The following is a 17,944-nucleotide window of genomic DNA, read 5'->3' as shown; positions in this document are numbered from 1 at the left end:
ACTTGGCTTCCTTCTTGACCAGACAGGATATGAATTCCTTTGTCCCCACACATGTGTTATTTCAATGGTCTGCCCTTGAGGGGCAGCCTGCAGAGGCCACACTTAAACTCTCTTGTGGGCTTCTCTGTCCAGCTGCACCCCATGAGGTTTCGACTTGAAGAGCTACATATTTGAAGTCTTAAAAAAGTTCAAGTCTGGGAGGCTGTGGGAGCAAATGTTCTCAACAACTAAGCCAGGGAAGATGATAGCTCCCTTTCCTGCTGCGGGAGCTCTGGAATCCCATCCGGATGTGTGGGTTAGGCACCCTCCTCGGAAGGAGGCCTACAAGACCAAGCTTCCACCAGGCTAGGATCTTCCCAAAAAAGACTCTGTCAGAGCCAGATTGAGGAACTTAATAAAGCCACTGCTATTGTATTTCCCTCCAACCGCAAAGACAGGGTAGAAAGCAGAGGTCCCTATGATCTTTTCAGAAAAGGTGTTATTTTTTGCTAAGGTCAAGGAAATTATTTGATGCCTAGCACTGTCCATTCTCCTTTAACAGAATGAGATCATATCCAGGAAGACCTAGGTGGTCGTAGTGTATCTCCCGCTTTACCACAAAGAAACAAGAATAGGAGCAGTAAGTTCCATGAAGCCGGTCTGGGCTGTCCTGTTGAGCCTTAGATCCCCAGCACCTAGCACAACATGCACAGGTGTTACACCAACTACTTTTACAGACAATATGCAACTCTCAGGGAGACATCTATGAGCCACAGCTGTCTCGGCTGAAAATGAAAAGTGCATCCATTTATTCATTCATTCATGGATGCACAACTATACACCAGACACTGGGACGTACAGGTAAGGATCTGTTCCCAGCAAAATTGACCAAAATTCCTACCCAAGTGGAACTTAGGTTCTACCGATGGGAGACAAGTATAAACAAATTAAATAAGACAAACTACAATTGGGGCAAAGGGTTAACTTCCTTCCCTCTTGTTTTGAGAATTTAATCTCAGGTTGGCCGGGCACGGTGGCTTGTGCCTATAATCCCAGCACTTTGGGAGGTCCAGCTGGTCAGATCGCTTGAGCCCAGGAGTTCGAGACCAGCCTGGGCAACATGGTGAAACCCCATCTCTACAAAACAAACAAACAAACAAAAATTAGCTGGGCCTAGTGGCACGCGCCTGTAGTCCCAGCTATCTGAGGCTGACATGGGAAGATTGCTTGAGCCCCGGGAGGTCAAGGCCGCAGTGAGCCATGACTGCACCACTGCACTCCAGCCTGGGTGACAAAGCAAGACCCAGTCTCAAACAAACAAACAAAAACAACAAAAATAACCTTAGGTTAACTTTCTAGTTTTGTTTCCCTAGAAAGCCTAAAAAGATACAATGTCAATTATGTTACTAGGCAACATTTCCTATGATAAAAATGGCCCCTGATTGATAACTTGCAGCCAGACTGGGAGGAACTGTAAATACCTGATAGGAACATTGTGTCTTTGGGCTTCCCTGAGTGTGCTGATACTTACAACTGAGCATATCCCTTGGAGGACCCTGAAGACTTGGGGCCTGAGATGTTAAGCCAGGGCAGATGGCGAACCTACCCAATGTGAGTCTCATTCCTGAGCACCTGAGTTGTCACTTGAGGTGAAAAGGGACAAACAGAGCAGCTCCTGGGTGGTTGTAGGGACTGCTGGGAGCACTCACGTGGAAAGAAGCCCCTGATCTTTCCCTGCTGGCAGTTTTTGGTTCTCTTCTATATCTATCTAAGTAGATGGGTGTCAAGGGCAGCCTATGAAATTCTTGTGAGTTGGATTCTTTCACTAAACCTAAGAAGATCCCTGGTTTATAGTGGATTTTTTGATGCCAGTTAAATGCTAAGGAGTAAAATAAAGCAGAGAATAAAGGATGAGTTGCCTGGACAAGTTGCCTTTGAGGATTCTTTTGGGTCTAAACCAAGCTCGTCCAACCTGCGGCCCACATGGGGCCCAGGATGACTCTGAATGCTGCCCAACACAAATTCAAAAACTTTCTTGAAACATTATGAGATTTATGCACAGACCTTTGTTTTTTTTTCTTTTTTTTTAAGCTCATCAGCTTACATGCATGCTAGTGTATTTATGTGTGGCCCAAGACAATTCTTCCAATGTGGCCCAGGGAAGCCAAAAGATTGAACACCCCTGACTAAACAATAACGATCACCACTCCCTTCACCCTACTTCGCCTTTGCCAGTTAGCTCCTGTTTTCCAATTCATCTTCCGGATTCTGCTCAGTCGCTTCCTCAGGAAAACCCCCCATAACCACCAATTGTAGGTTAATTTCATTTTAAAATGGACTCTCAGAAATGGGTACCTTTCCTCCTCAATGCTATAACTATCAGGCTATAGTTATACATCCAAGAGTATAACGATCTGATTTCTCTCCAACAGCAAAAGCCTGTCCGCTGCTCACCATTTTATCCCCAGCGCCCAAAGAATGCCTGGCTCACAGTAGAAGCTGATAAACACTGGTAGAACAAGTGAATGCCGTAACACATCATCTGAAACCAACAGCGGAGGGCAGTATCCCTCAGACCACAGGGTGTGTTCCTGCTGTGTGTTCATTCATGATACTCCCATCCAGAGCATGAGCAAGAGCTGCTCTGAAAATACTGCCATCTGATAAGGTCTTATATTAGCAATTCCCAGGGAATGAATCTCCAGTTATGTCAAGAGGTACTGGGAGATGCTACAAAAATTAATTCTGACTTTTGGACATGAAATTATATAACTATCTTTCTAAAAGAAAAGCTGCAGGTGAAAAGCTAAGGTAAGAAAAGAAAACAGCATTATCTTCCCCTTTCCTAAAGGCATAGCCCACTGGTAATTTACTTGTTTTTTCTTCTCCTGCTGGACTAGAAATTCCACAGGGACCATTTGCTGTCTCGACCCTAGTTCCTAACATGTACATATTTGACAGATGAATAAATATATGAATGGATAAACAAACAAGCAAGGAATCTATTCCTCCACTCCTGCTCCCATTAAAACTGAAAACCACTACCCAAGACAAATCCTAACCAGTTCATCTGTCAAGGAATTCCAGTTTCTTGGTGGTGATTAAAGGAATTGTAGCCTGACTTCCAAGAGGCAGCATATCAGAGGTAAACCATGCAGGGAGGGGCCTTTGGGAGACACAGTTAAATGCCAATCACTAACCTCCTCCCCAACTTTGGAAGCTTAGAATGACCCACCCCATTCTTCTGCTGAAACCAAGGAGAGATCCACACAAATGCACCCATCTTGCTGAAAGCTGAGGAAGCTTTCTGACGGCATCAGATCTCCAACCCTCACTAAGTGCTAGCACTTGTGAAGTACACTGAAAGTAATTACCTGTCCCCATAATTCATCACTGAAAAGAGGGGTTTTGGAGTTTCGTAATTAAAATTGTTAGAGATTCTTTTGTTTCCACACTAAGGTTTTGATGGCATTAAGGGATGAGCAAGACCTAGCCCACATTTAAACAGAACAGAGAAGATCTGGCTGATGCTTTTTATTCATACATAATTATATCTAGACTTGCTTTATTTTTATTTTTAATTACATGAGACCAATTGGAAGATGATAGACTAGCTTTTTAAGCTCCTTAATTTTCAAGTGTAATATATTGCTATGTTGCTCATGACTCCATTTTCAAGAAGAAGGGACTGACAAGGCATGGTCAGTATGGCCCAACTGATGAGAGGACTGAACGGGAAGCCAGGAGCAGGAGGACAGGTCCTAGCTCTGCCGTAGTCAGTTGTGTGACCCTGAAGCATATTACCTTGCTAATCGATTGTTTCCCCAATGATACGTAAACTCCATAAAGCCAGGGACTGGGTCTGACTCATTCACTTAGAACAGTATTTGGCACTAGTAAGTCACCTAGTAAGGGTCTCCATCAATGTTTGAATCATTAGCGGACAGGATTTCTCTGAATCTTATGTATCAGAAGTGATGGAAACAAATGCTCTCTAACAGCTGTTGGAGCTTCTGGACTTTTCAAATCGAAACTGCACCATCAGTTCAACTATTACGAAGATCTCCCTGCAAAGTGAAATGACTCATAGGAAGAACGTGGAACAGTGATCTAGGTGAGTCAAGTCTTCCAGACATGTGAGTGCCCAGGCAACATGTGGCAGCCCCAAGGTGGCCCTAGCTGGCCAGGCTGCAGGAAGGTGCCCTATACCTCATGCTGCTCCATCAACTTCCATTCTGCAACTGTTAAAGCAGCTCTCACACAGACTCCCTCCTGGCTCCGCACCTCCCTCCATCGCCCACACCTTCCTAGTATGGTTCCTGCTGAGGTTAAAATGTAGCCTGTGGCCAAAAACCAAGTAAAATGAACTTGATTCTTCTGAAATGGAGGACATGGCTCTGGTGGCACTAGATTCCACCTGATGGCCAAATGAACTACCCCATTCTTGGCTCTTCCCAAAACCCCACCTTCCAGATCCAATGGCTTCTCCACACCTAGAGAATGAATTCCCTATTCCTTAGCCTGCTGTTTAATCTTCCACCATCATTCTGCCATCCGTCCTTCCAGCATGAACTGCACCTTAGAAAAGAAAATGGAAGGGGAAGAACATTTTTGGGAAGTGGCCTGTATACAGAGCTGCAATTCATCCTTTGTCATCTGCTCCTCACCTTCCCCTGTCCAGCTTCTCCTGTTACAGGGTCACAGATGTCTTCCAGGGCATCTAATCCAGGGGTCACAATTTGGTCTTCTTTATGAACATCTAAGCAGCATTCGGCACAGGTGACCACTTCCTCTTTCCTAGCACAGCTTCCCCTTTTGGCTTTCACAAGGACACACCCTCACGGTTTCCCTTCCGCCTCTGGCAGTTCCTTCGCAGGATCCTCCTCTACTCATTTTCCAACTCTTGCATGTCTTCAGGCTGAGTCCTGGACTGTCTTCTCTCTTTACTCTCTGCCCCTTCACTGATCTCATCCAATCCTGGGGCCTTAAATATAATCAATATGCTGAAATTCTCCATTTATAACTCAAGTCAAACCCATCTTCTGGTCATGTGTATCTTCTCAGTTGACACTTCCACTTAGACATCTCACAGGCATCTTACACCTAACATGCCCAAAGGCAAATTCTTGATTTCTCCTTTTCCAGATCTGATCCTCTCCTTGTCTCCACCCATCTAACCAACTGTTCAAGGCTGAAACTGGGGAGTCATCTCTGGTTCCTCCATTTCCCTTACCCTCTGTCCCCCAAATCCAATCCACCAGCAGTCCTAACTCTAGTAGTTCTAACAGACATCTCAAATGCATCCACTTCTCTTGGTCTCTATACCCTTTGGTATCTCTAAGATACACATCTAATGTCTTCACCACCTAGTATCACCTACCCTTTGTCCTGATGACTTGGGGACTTTTCTTTGGACAATCATCACTCTCCCACTATATGCTGCACAGTGGACCTGCCTTCTTCTGGGTAAGCCAGACTGAGAGAATCTGCGACCCTCTTCCTTCCAATATTTCTGTTACACTGGACTCCTTTCTGATTCTTGAACACACCTAGCTCTTTCCTGGGTCAAGACCTCTGCACATTCTGCACCCTCTCCTTGGAGTTCTCTTTCTCCTGTGCTTGACCTGGTTAGTTCCTTCTCACCCTTCAAGTCTTGGTTTCATCTCAATGTCACCACCTCCGGAGACCTGGCCAGGCCACCCTATCTAAGCAGGGGCCCTCTGTTATTTGTTTTCACTGCACGCATTCACTTCCTAGCACCTATTCCAATTTGTAATTATATACAACCAGTATTTACTTATTATCTGTCTCCCTCACTAGACTGTCTCCTCCCTGAGAGCCTGGACTATGTCTCTTATATTGGTCAATATATACTAGTACTGAGCACAGTACTAGGTACTTAGCAGAACTCAACAAACACTCATTGAATAACTGAGCAAACCCACCGCATGCCAGGTCCCATGCTGAAAGCTTTAGAGGAACATCCCCAGATGTCTACAGAAACAATCACTCCAGCCAGACTGGTCTCATATCCTGTAGAATACATACAATACCGAGTGCAGTTCTAACTCCATACTCCACCAACCACTGGGAACGTCCCTCTGGTGCTTCCCCATCTGTAGGCATCTATGCCATCTCAAGCCCGCTTTTCCAAATCTTCACTCCCCTTTCCAAATCACATGGCCCTCCCAGCAGAGCAGCGTTCCTGTTTGCTTCTGTGGCAACCTGGACTTCCCCAGTGATAACACATACGACTATCCTGAAATGGCTTATTTTAATTCCTAATTCTCCATGAGACTCAGTTCTCCATGAATTCTAGGAGGGCAGGGGCATTGTCTCTTCTCTTCACCACTTGTCCCCACAACCTAATGTAGGCCCTGTGATACAGTTTGGATGTGTTTCTCTACCCAAATCTCATATTGAAATGTGATCCCCAGTGTCAGAAATGGGACCTGGTTGGGGGTGACTGGACCATAGGGGTGAATTTCTCATGAATGGTTTAGCACCATCACCCTTGGTACTCCTCATGATAATGCGTGAGTTCTCATGAGATCTGTTCATTGAAGAGTGTGTGGTGCCCCACTTCGCCCTCGCTCTCTTGCTCCTACTCTGGCCATGTGATGGCCCTGCTCCCCCTCTGCCTTTCATCATGATTGCAAATTTCCTGAGGCCTCCCCAGAAGCCAAGCCGATAACAGCATCATGCATGACTAAATGGGCCTGGAAGCTTCAGCTCACTTAAATGATCAGGTGTTCTTTCATTGTTTATTATTTTATAAAACCGCATCATAACCTTTAAAGTTACTAATGTTTATGTCTTCGCCTTTTTTTCTTTTCTCTACCATCCCCCAGATGACAAGGCCCATTTCCTTTTCATCTCTGTATCTCTTGAAGAGGGTTGCGTACAAAAAAGTGATGGTTATTAAATGCTTACAGGAAATGTGTGTAAATTCTCTTACGTTCACTGCGGTGGACTTGTACTGTCAAAAGTAGTGTGCAGTTTTAAACGCGAACACTTATTACCACTGCAAGAGGGAAGATGACCTCCAGAAGGCCAGAATCAAAGGCGAAGTTGCTCAAGCACCCAGAGAGACAACTGCATCCATCAAAGCACACTCACGTCCTGGCGGGCGCCCTCGCCATGATCACCTCCCCACAATCACATGGGACATGGGAGCCTGTCTGCTGCTACTGCTGCTGCTGTATCTGAGACATAAGCCCAGGAAGCACCCTCCTCAGCAGCCCATAGGACACAGAAGGGCCTCTTGGACTCCTTTTCCTGCCTTCTAAGTCTAGGTTACACTGAGCAGGGCTAAACAATTGCAAAGAGATTATATGGGAAGATTGAAAGCTTTTTAAAGTCGATGCATAGTGGTGATGAGTGGTCTATTTGTTTGATTATAAAAAATAGAGATCCAAAAGCCCTTCCATACCACTTTATTCCTTGGCTTGGCTGCAAGTACCTGAGGGGAGCCCAAGGTCTGAACCATCCCTGCCTGACTTCCTGCTTTCTGAGTCAAGGCCTCCCATGCAGCATGCGGTGATGTAACCTAGGAAATGGTACAACCCCATGGGTGCATCTCCCAGCTGACAGTCATTTGCCTTTTGCATCAATTTATCTCCACCCCACCTGAATTAAAATCAATTCAAAGCCAGTGAAAACACACTACAATCCGTTTTGCTTACCCAGGACACCTGACACAGCTAACAAGAAGCAAGTTTACTTTAAATGTGCTTTGCTACCCTTTGTTTACAAAAGGTGGGTAAATATTCCTAAAGCAACCTGCAGTAACTAATTGGCATCCCAACTGGGCATGGTGGCACATGCCTATAATCCCAGCACTTTGGGAGGCCAAGACAGGAGGATCACTTGAGCCCAGGAGTTCGAGGCTGCAGTGAGCTAGGATCGTACCACTGCATTCCAGCCTGGGCCACAGAATAAGACCTTGATTCTGTAAAGAGGTAAAAATCCAAAATTGATTGACATGCCCAAATCAAGCTTCTCTGGCAATTCTGGCGGCAATGACTCAAGTACGGAGTAGCATTGTCTTCTCAGAAGGCCGAGGGGAACCCGAGGGTGAAGCCGTTTCTCTGCTGCTAGCTGGGCTGCAAAATGAATACCCTGTGCTACCGCAGTCAGACCAGTCAGTCCCACCTATCTGAAAGTAACTAGAATGTTATCCAAACTCATGGCTATGCATCTTGAGCAGCATTTCCTTAAGCCAGCAGCCACTGTAAAGAAATGCCCTGCCTCCAAGCCCTGGCAATGTCCGGCTCAGTCATCTCCTTCTCCACAAACTCCCACTTCAACCAGGATGTGACCTTAATCTGGGCCCACTTTCAGCTGGTAAGCCAGCCAGGCATCATCACCACTGGAAGTCACAATTTACCTCCTGCTGTTTGCCTGACACCCTGTGAGGTGCTTCCATGTGTATATTTGTATTTGCTCCTCACTACTGCTCTACGAGGTGAGTGATACTCACTCTATCACCCAGATAAAGAACCTGAGACCCAGAGGAAGAAAGGGCTGGTTCCAAACCCAGCACCCGAGCTGCCCTCGCACAAGCGCTTGCCGTGGCGAGGCGACTTAGAGCCCTCGGAGGCAGCAATCCTGGCCCTCTGAGGCTACTGTTCTGCTTTCACCCTCTGCGGAGCCTCAACAAGATGTTTTTTTCAGCCTTAACAGGCTTGTTGCTGCCACCCAGAGGGATAAGAGAAATAGATGTGAAATGGATCTGGGTACATTCCAAGTCGGACCGCGCCCAGAGACTTGGGACTGGGAGGCGGAGTAAGTTACTGGCCAGGACGACAACTGGCTGTTCTCTCCCGCCTCATAAGGAAAGAGGGAGTCCAGGAAGAGAGGAACTAGGAAGCAGGGGAAGGAAAAGATGGGAAGGAGAAGAAAAAGAGGGGTGGGAGAGGGAAGAGGAGGAGCCAGAAAGGGAGGCCGAGGGAGGAGGGGGAGGAGAACGAGATGCTTTGTGATGTGCTGTAGGTGAGGCACGAGGGAAAGCCTTAGGAGAAATCACCAAACCAACAGAGGCTGGGAACTGTCTGTGGGCGATGTCCCATCCTGGAGGTCAACTGCTCCCTCACAGAGAGAGGGCGATGGACAGTTAATCCTTCCCATCGACTCCCTCCACACCGAGAGGCAGCACTTCCCACACAGTGACACAGTGGTGAAAGGACTGGAGCCCAAGGAACTGTGTGACCTGCAGCAAGGCACATCCCCTGTGAGTCTAAATTTTTCCTAACAATAGGGGCAACACTGCTCACACTGCCCACTGTACACAGTGGAGTGGCAACGCTGTGAGGACCAGTGACCATGAAGGACAAATGTTTAAGCCAAACTGAAAAGCAGCCCTTGGATCTAATGCATCAGAAGGGGCCTAGCAACTGGTCCTGGCATCAGGTTTTCTGAAAGAGATGCCCAAGTCCACCAGTTCAGCAGTGACTTCTGGAAAAGATGGAGAGTTGTAAAAGAATCAGATTCAAGACTGTCATTCAGTGAGTCCTCAGGAACGACAACTAAAAAGCTAAGTATACATTTAAGTATATTTCTAAAGAAAAACATTGTGTTTCATCAATTCCATCTCTTATTGCCAAACTCTAGTGTATTTTCCTACTACTGAAAATCAGTCAAACCCACCCATTATATCCTTCCAGATACACAGAAGAAACCTGCGGAAAAGCAAAAGGAGTGAGACAACCGGGAGCAAGTACATGACAAGGAAGTGTGGGAAGCTGCTGGTGCTTAGGGACAGCAGTTACCTCCATTCTGTCCCCGCTTGCTGTAGGCATCCACCAACAAATAAGCCCTGGCCGTGGCCCTCGGGCCCTGAGTAGCCCACTGGTATGGATCAAGCAGCCCTGACAGCACTTGGCATATTCAAAATCTCCCAATGGTTTTTCTCCTTGGTCCACATTCTGTGGCCCCCAAACCGGCCCTCACCTCCACCTCCTAAAAGTAATTCTTCAGTACTGTTGTACCATCCCAGCCTTGAGCTAGTGGCAGCAGGGACTGCAGCTAGCAGGGACCTTTGAGAGTACCTGGCTCACTGGGCTGGGCATGGTGGCTCACGCCTGTAATCCCAACACTTTGGCAGGCAGATCACTTGAGCTCAGGAGTTTAAGACCAGTCTGGGCAACATAGCAAGACCCTGTCTCAAAAAAAAAAAAAGAGTGAGAGTACTTGGCCCAAAATCTCATCACTGGTCTTTAGAGCCCAGAGAGAAGAGCAGGAGGACAAGAAAAAAGAAAAAGCTTCAAAGTTAAGCAGTCCCTCAAGGCTATATCAACAGGAATTTCCTTGAAGTTGAGTAAAGTGAAATAAAATGAGAAATGAGCCAGTAAGCAATCCGTGGCACGTGATCCATCACCTAGTGCAGACCTCTCATCATTATTTTTTAGTTGGATTCCAGTGGGCAGCCAGTGTCTCAGGGCCCAGTAGTCTTCCTTTCTCCCCAAGGAACAGGCTTCAAAAATGAAAATAAATTATCCAACCCACTCTTATTAATCTCACACAAAACATTTTCAACTGAACGTACCGATATGGCACTTCTGGGACCCCCAGGGAGATTAATTCCTGGGTCTGGACCTCCATATTAACACATACAGACACAGGTTAGAGAGAAGGAGGGCAAGGGCTGGGAGCTCCTCTGTGATGACCACCATTTGTCGTGAAAAGGGAAAAGCAACATCACTAGAAAAATATTCCATGTTCCCTCCCTTCTCCTTCTATTTATAACAGCAAAGAAAACAGAACTTCATCTTAGCTCAGGGGATGTGCGCCATTGCTCAAATGATCTCAATCAGTGGCAGATGAGATTGAATGCAAGAGCATCTTTGTGCCAAGGCCATTGAGTGGCTGCAAACTTTGGGGTGTATGTCACGGCCTTTTGTGGGCCATGTGGAGCTCAGTCAGAGGCCTGTGGACCAAAGCAGACCTTCTCTCACAAGCAGTTTATTAGGACTGGAAAAATAGGCATTTATTTTCAACTAATGGGAAATAGATGCATGCGGCTCTGGGTCACCAGGCAGATGAAATCCCAGTTTCATGAGCTACACCAAGGTTTGAAGCTCTTAAAAATGAAGAAGGAGCAACTCCACTGTTCATTTTTCCAGAGCCTGGGGCTTGGGTCCCTTCTGCCATTCAAGGCACTATTGGACTAACTCTAGAGGAGGGGAATACGCCTCTAGGGGCCTCCCATGCAAAGCCTACAGGGGTGCTACAGAGGAACCAGATACCTACTGTTGGTCTTCATGCACATCTATCCTGCAGCACAATGTCAAAACAAGGGATAACTGAAGAGATTTGGAACAGAATCAGCACATTTCTCACAAGAGCAACACAAAAAGGAAAACAAACATCAAATGCACTCCAGAGTGGTCCCTCCCATTCATGTCCTTCAACCTTTTATAAAAGCCTTTTCAAAGCCACATTCACTTTCATAAAAACTGGCTGAGATTTGGCAAATTCAATTCCCTGAATGATCAGCCACTGAAAGGGCAATGCTCCTGTGTGCCAGGATTTCCAATTTATTAACTTTTTCCTTAACAAATGGGGAGGCCCATGCAGAGCCATTCATGGAGGGAGGGCGTGGGAAGGCGTGGCTCCCGTCAGGCCAACCCCACTGGTTTTGGGGCTGTGCACTTGTGACTCGGGTTCCCTCCCTCCCTTCTCCCACCTTCACATCTCATGGGAAAGCAAGAGAGCCAGGTAGAGAAGAGACAAAAACAGCCAATGTTCATTCTTGAAAAAAAAACTTCCAATGGTAGTTCATATTTAAAATTCCTTTATTATAATAACTAAACTGGAGACAGCATTGTAAGGCTTTCTACTTTCCTTCTTTAGGAAGTGGATTAAAAAAAAATGAAGAAGGCTTACCCATTTTTGAAATAGAGGACATGGGCTCTCTGAAGTCCTGTTTCTAGGAAAAAACCTAGTTCTTGATCGTGGGGAGCAGGGCCAGGCTTAGGGCTTCTGTTTTGAATATTAGAAAGTATTACCTAGAAGGGGAGAAAATTGGAAAACTAATCAGATGCACATCCAAGCCTACTTCCTTCAAACCCTATCTCTAAATGCACTGCACGACCTAAAAAACCAACTTCCTCACGCAAATATCAGTGCAGAGGCACAAGTGTAGAAGTGCAAGTATTAGAAAAGCAGAGAGAATGGTTCTACTAGACAGGAAGCAGCCAAGCAACCCAGGGGCACACAGGGCCCTCCTGGTACCGAGAGCTGAAGACTGGGGGGTCCTGATGAGCAGGTGGTGCTATGAGAAGCACTAGAGGTAGAGAGGCCCTGCTGAAGGCCAGGATACTGACAGGAAAGCTGAGGGACACAGAAGCAGGTCCTAGCAAAGGGTGGACTGCAGCTGCAGCCCTGCATGAGCTTGATGAGCTCCAAGATGAGCTGATGAGTGCTGTGATCCACACTAGCCCTGGAATCAACCAGAAAAGGGCAGACTCGCCGGGCTCCAGAGCTGAGGGACATTGCAGCTTTGCAACCTGGTGAGGTTGGGCTGCGTAGCAGTCCTCTATTCTCAAGCGGAGAGCTGAGCAAAACACCCTGTCTCCCCAAACCTGACTTCTTAGCTTGTCAACAGATAATGGGGTTTTTAAAGGTTTAATTTTTTAGCCCTGCAAGAAAGACTGCCAACTAATCAGGAGGAAGACTTGCAAGTTGGGTTGGGTATACTGAAGCATAAACATGTAGCTGCTACTCTCTCTTTCTTTTTTTTTTGAGACAGAGTCTCACTCTGTTGCCCAAGCTGGAGTGCAGTAGTGCGATCTTGGCTCACTGCAAGCTCCGCCTCTCAGGTTCACGCCATTCTCCTGCCTCAGCCTCCCAAGTAGCTGGGACTACAGGTGCCCACTACCACACCTGGCTAATTTTTTTTTTTTTTTTGTATTTTTAGTAGAGACGGGGTTTCACCGTGTTAGCCAGGATGGTCTCAATCTCCTGACCTTGTGATCCGCCTGCCTTGGCCTCCCAAAGTGCTGGGATTACAGGCGTGAGCCACTGCCGCCTGCCTGCTGCTACTCTCTTTAAATTCACAAGTCAAAGTATTTCTCAGCGGAAAGCCTACTTGTGGCTCACGTAAAAACCAATGTTCTCCAATCATGCTGTCTACATTTGCTGAGAGTCAGCAGCTCTTCAAAAGACCCAGTTGTTTGCCAAACCCCAAACATCCTAGAGGTCTTGAAACCTTAGTCTCCAAACAGAGTGAAAGTAATTGCTAGCTCCCTCACCCGCAAGCTTTGGGGAAAAGTAAGGTAGAAGGTACATGACAAACAAGACATTGAGGAATGAGGTGGGCAACCCTAGCTTGTGAATCGGATCCCAGCATCTTATAGAAATTGCCCAGCTCCGTCCTGACTTAGCCCTCAGCTCTGCACCCCCAGCTCTCCGGGAGTTCCTCCTCTCTGGGAACCTCTTCCACCCACTACAGGCTCCTCCACTCATCCGTCAAGTGCCAGAGATGCACACGGCGCCATCCTAGCCACGCTCCTTTCTCTCTTAGGTCTCTTGAGATGCCACATCCATCCCTAAGAGCTTCAAAATCATCAGTATGATGCCAACGCCCAAGTTTATAGCTGTAGTCAAGACTTTCTCTGTGAATTTCAGACTCACGTATCCAACTGCTGCACTTGGAGGTCCAGTACGGAAACTTTTAAAAATCATCCTTCATTTGCTTTTTAGCATAGTTTTAATTTTGACATGCCATGATTATTTTAAAGCAAAAAATTCAGCACAGCACAAAAAAGAAAATAAAAAAATCACCTCACAATTCCATCACACAAAAATAACCACAGTTAACATTTATTGAACGACAATCCAGATATCTTTGTGGACACATGTATCAAGCAGAGAAAGATAAAAATCATTTTACAAAAAAAAATGAGATCATGTTATATATGCTAGTTTTAAATTTAAACCATTATATTTAATTTAGTTAAATTTAACAGAAGGAACTAAAGTGTAACCAAAGTTACACTTTAGAAAGTTTGTCCCTCCTAATTATTTCTCAACTATGTCTGTGACTATCCATTTCTACTACCATTACCTCATCTGAGCTGCCAGGACTTCCTGTCAGATTTCTATAACAGCCTCCTGAATGGAGTCTCCACATCCTCTCTTGCTTCCCTATTTCCCTCACTCTTTATAAGCAGCCTGAATATGTATATATATACATACACACACACACACACACACACACACACACATATGTATATATTTATAGTCTCATTCTGTCACCCAAGTTGGAGGGCAGTGGCATGATCATGGCTCCCTGCAGCCTCAACCTCCCAGGCTCAAATGATCCTCCCACCTCAGCCTCCCAAGTAGCTGAGACTACAGGTGTGTGCCACCACACTCGGCTAATTTTTGTATTTTTTGTAGAGATGAGGTTTCACCATGTTGCCCAGGTTGGTCTTGAACTCCTGAGCTTAAGCAATCCAACTGCCTCCGCCTCTCAAAGTGCTGGGATTACAGGCATGAGCCACTGCGCCTGGCTCCTGAATAATTTTTCATAATCCAATCTGGATCTTGTTGCTCTTAAGCTCTTTTTCCTCTTTCTCATCTCTCAGATATCAGCTTGCTTCTGCTTCTTGCTTCCTCCAAAGGAAGCAAGCCTTTTCTAACAACCAGCATAAAGGAAGTCTGCCCTATTCACCTGCCCACAGCATCCTTTCCTATTCCTTCATTGCATTTGGCATCGTTATTTCTTCACTTGATTTCTGACTGTCTGTCTCCACTGTGCTACAAATTCCACAAAGTCAGAGGCCACGCCTATTTTACTTACCCAGTGTCTACTGCAGTGTCTAGCGCAGGATAAGCATTCAATATACATAGAAAATGAATAAATTTTCAAGGCCAAACATAAATGCAGAGAAAAGGCAAAAGGAAAGTAACCCACTGTGTCTTAGGCACCATGTGGGTACGTGGCTATCTCATGTATTCCTCCACAAAAACCCACCGAGATACACACCCTTATCCTCTCTTTACCAGCTGGGAAATGGAGACGGCTCCACCGAGTGAGGTGCCCAAATCATGTGGCTTGAGAGCGGTGGAGCTGGTGTAGAAACCCAGGTCCCCCTGACTCCACAGCCCAGCTCCTTCCCCTTCATCTGTGTCTGCTTGCAGAGCAAAGTCCAAAACACAAGGGCAGCCAGGAGGTGGCTTAAGGTTATAAATGGGAAGAATGGGAAAGATGCAAGGAAGCTTCGGAGGGACTAGCATAGCTCAGGGCTTACAGTGAAGTCTAAGCATCTTGAACTTAATCCCTTTCTCACAAAAAGACTCCAACACGTGGGCCTGGGCAGAAGCATTGTTTGGCAGTGCTGAAGCCACCACTTGTTCTGTGGATAAACACTTCCAGTGAAGAGACTGCCAACAAGTGTCCTTAACAAGCGCAGCTGGCTCTGGCAGAAGCAAGTACCCAATGACCAAGGAAGCACAGGGGAAGGGGCCGAAGATTTCTGTCAAAAGACCGAAGCGCGAGATCTGGTTCTGACACTGCTCACCCACCATTCATGGACTTAGGACAACACCTCTGACCTCACAGACCTTCACTGCCCTCATCTATATAATGGGGATAATAATACCTACCTCACAAGGTTGAATTGCAAATGAGAAACTTCATGAGCAAATATTATACATTATTATACAAATATTATAATTCTTAATGGAGCTATATTAACTGCATGAACAAATATTATACATTATTGTACAAATAGTATAATTCTTAATGGAGATATATTAAAGAGTTACCTTTGAATACAAATAAAACAAAAATCTTTATTTCTTAACATCATTTTATAAATTATGGTAATAAGGCATGAGAGAGATAAGACTGAAAATATTAGAAAGGAGGAAACAGGACAGGAGTGATGGCTCATGCTTATAATCCCAGCACTGTGGGAGACTGAGGTGGGTGGATTGCTCGAGCTCAGGAGTTCAAGACCAGCCTGGCCAACGTGGCAAAACCCTGTCTCTACTAAAAATACAAAAACTTAGCCAGGTGTGGTGGCGCGTGCCTGTAGACCCAGCTACTCAGTAGGCTGAGGCATGAGAATTGCTTGAACCTGGGAGGCAGAGATTGCAGTGAGCCAAGATTATGCCACTGCACACCAGCCTGAGCAACAGAGTGAGACTTTGTCTCCAAAAAAGAAAGGAGGAAACAACGACGAAAATCATTGCACTGCATAGATCCATAGGCTGCAACAAGCTATGACCACTATCATTCTTTGAAAAGCATCAGCTCTGTTTCTACAGAAGAGTTCAGTATTGTGGACAATAACCACCATCCTTGCCATCCTCAACACTGCTATCCTTGTCAGCCTTCAAGATGCTGCTCAGGTGTCATCTCTTCCAGGAGACATCCCTGAACTCCCACACTGGCCCAAGGCCTTTTCTGGAGCTCCCAGAGTTCTCTGAGACTTCCCACCACAGCACTACTCCTGGCTAAGGACCTGTGTCCTCATGAGCTTCTTTTTTAATTTTTATTTATTTATTTATTTATTTTGGAGATGGAGTTCCTGTCACCCAGGCTAGAGTACAGTGGTACAATCTCAGCTCACTGCAACCTCCGCCTCCCGGGTTCAACTGATTCTCCTGCCTCAGCCTCCCAAGTAGCTGGGATTACAGGCATGTGCCACCACACCCAGCTAATTTTTATATTTTTAGTGGAGACGGGATTTCACCATGTTGGCCAGGCTGGTCTTGAACTCCCGACCTCAGGTGATCCACCCCCCCTTGGCCTCCCAAAGTGCTAGGATTACAGGCGTGAACCACTTAAGGGAAGGCTCTGTGCCATACCCACTCTAGTGCCCCTGCAGTCAAACAGTATCCAGAACAGGGAAGGCACTCAATACATGATTGTGCAAGTGAATTAAAATATCACAGGCATTCTTATATGTTAAAATATAATTTCAAAATGATCCAGGCCAGGCACAGTGACTCATGCCTATAATCCCAACACTTTGAGAGGCCAAGAAAGGTGGATTGCTTGAGACCAGGAGTTTGAGACCAGTGTGGGCAAGATGGTGAGACCCTCATCTCTACAAAAATGTTTACAATTAGCCAGGTGTGGTGGTGTGTACCTGTAGTCCAAGCTACTGGGGAGGCTGAGGCGGGAGGATTGCTTGAGTCCAAGAGCTTGAGGTTGCAGTGAGCTATGATCACACTACTGCACTCCAGCCGGGGTGACAGAGTGAGACCTTGTCTCAAAAAAAAAAAAAAAAAAAACCTTTTCACAAAGCAATAAAACTAGAAAAGATCTGAGAATAAAATCACCTAATGGCCAGGTGCAGTGGCTCACGCCTGTAATGTCAGCACTTTGGAAAGCCAAGGTGGGTGGATCGCTTGAGGTCCAGAGTTCGAGACCAGCCAGGGCAACATACCGAAACCTCATCACTTTTTTAAAATAATTTTTTTTTAAAAACCTACTAAAGTCTATAGAACAAAAAATCTTGACAAAATAGGAAGAAGGTCATAGATGACAGGAGACTAAACATAATTCTCCAAATTAATGTATGGAATTAAAAATTCAACCAAATCCCAAAAGGATTTTTCTTGAACTTAACGAAATTATTCTAAAATTTATCTGGCAGTATTAGAATGAGATAAGAACAAAGGATAATCTGAAAAATAAAAGTAATGAGTAGTTACTAACCATTTAAATGTTAAAACCTACCATAAAGAAATGCCTATTAAACAGTGTCATGTTGGCACAACACAGATTAGTGCAACAAAATTAAAAAGCCAGAAATTACTGTAGTATCCAGAATTTTATCAAATGACTAAAAACATATATATGACAGAAAATATGAAAAGGAAAGATCATCTTACAGTAGCACTGAAATTTGGGAGTTTGGGAAATTTTAATTTTAATTGGGAAAAATTAATTTAGATATATATATATATATATATACACACACCAAAATGAACCCCAATTATATTT

General features: G+C 45.4%; 1 protein-coding gene across 1 annotated transcript in view; it reads right to left on the bottom strand.

Annotated features, from left to right (window-relative positions):
• Positions 1 to 17,944, bottom strand: part of TTC7B (tetratricopeptide repeat domain 7B) — a 248,079-nt gene that overhangs the window by 178,406 nt on the left and 51,729 nt on the right. Inside the window, exon 4 of the mRNA XM_011949417.1 lies at positions 11,866 to 11,987. Within this exon, the coding sequence (XP_011804807.1) occupies positions 11,866 to 11,987 (122 nt within the window). The remainder of the gene's footprint in view (positions 1 to 11,865; positions 11,988 to 17,944) is intronic.

The sequence above is a fragment of the Colobus angolensis genome, unplaced genomic scaffold (genome assembly GCF_000951035.1).
Source record: "Colobus angolensis palliatus isolate OR3802 unplaced genomic scaffold, Cang.pa_1.0 Scaffold3, whole genome shotgun sequence".
Taxonomy (NCBI): Eukaryota; Metazoa; Chordata; class Mammalia; order Primates; family Cercopithecidae; genus Colobus; species Colobus angolensis.
The sequence above is the reverse complement of the archived record's forward strand: the minus strand, read 5'-3'. Positions and strand labels throughout refer to the sequence as shown.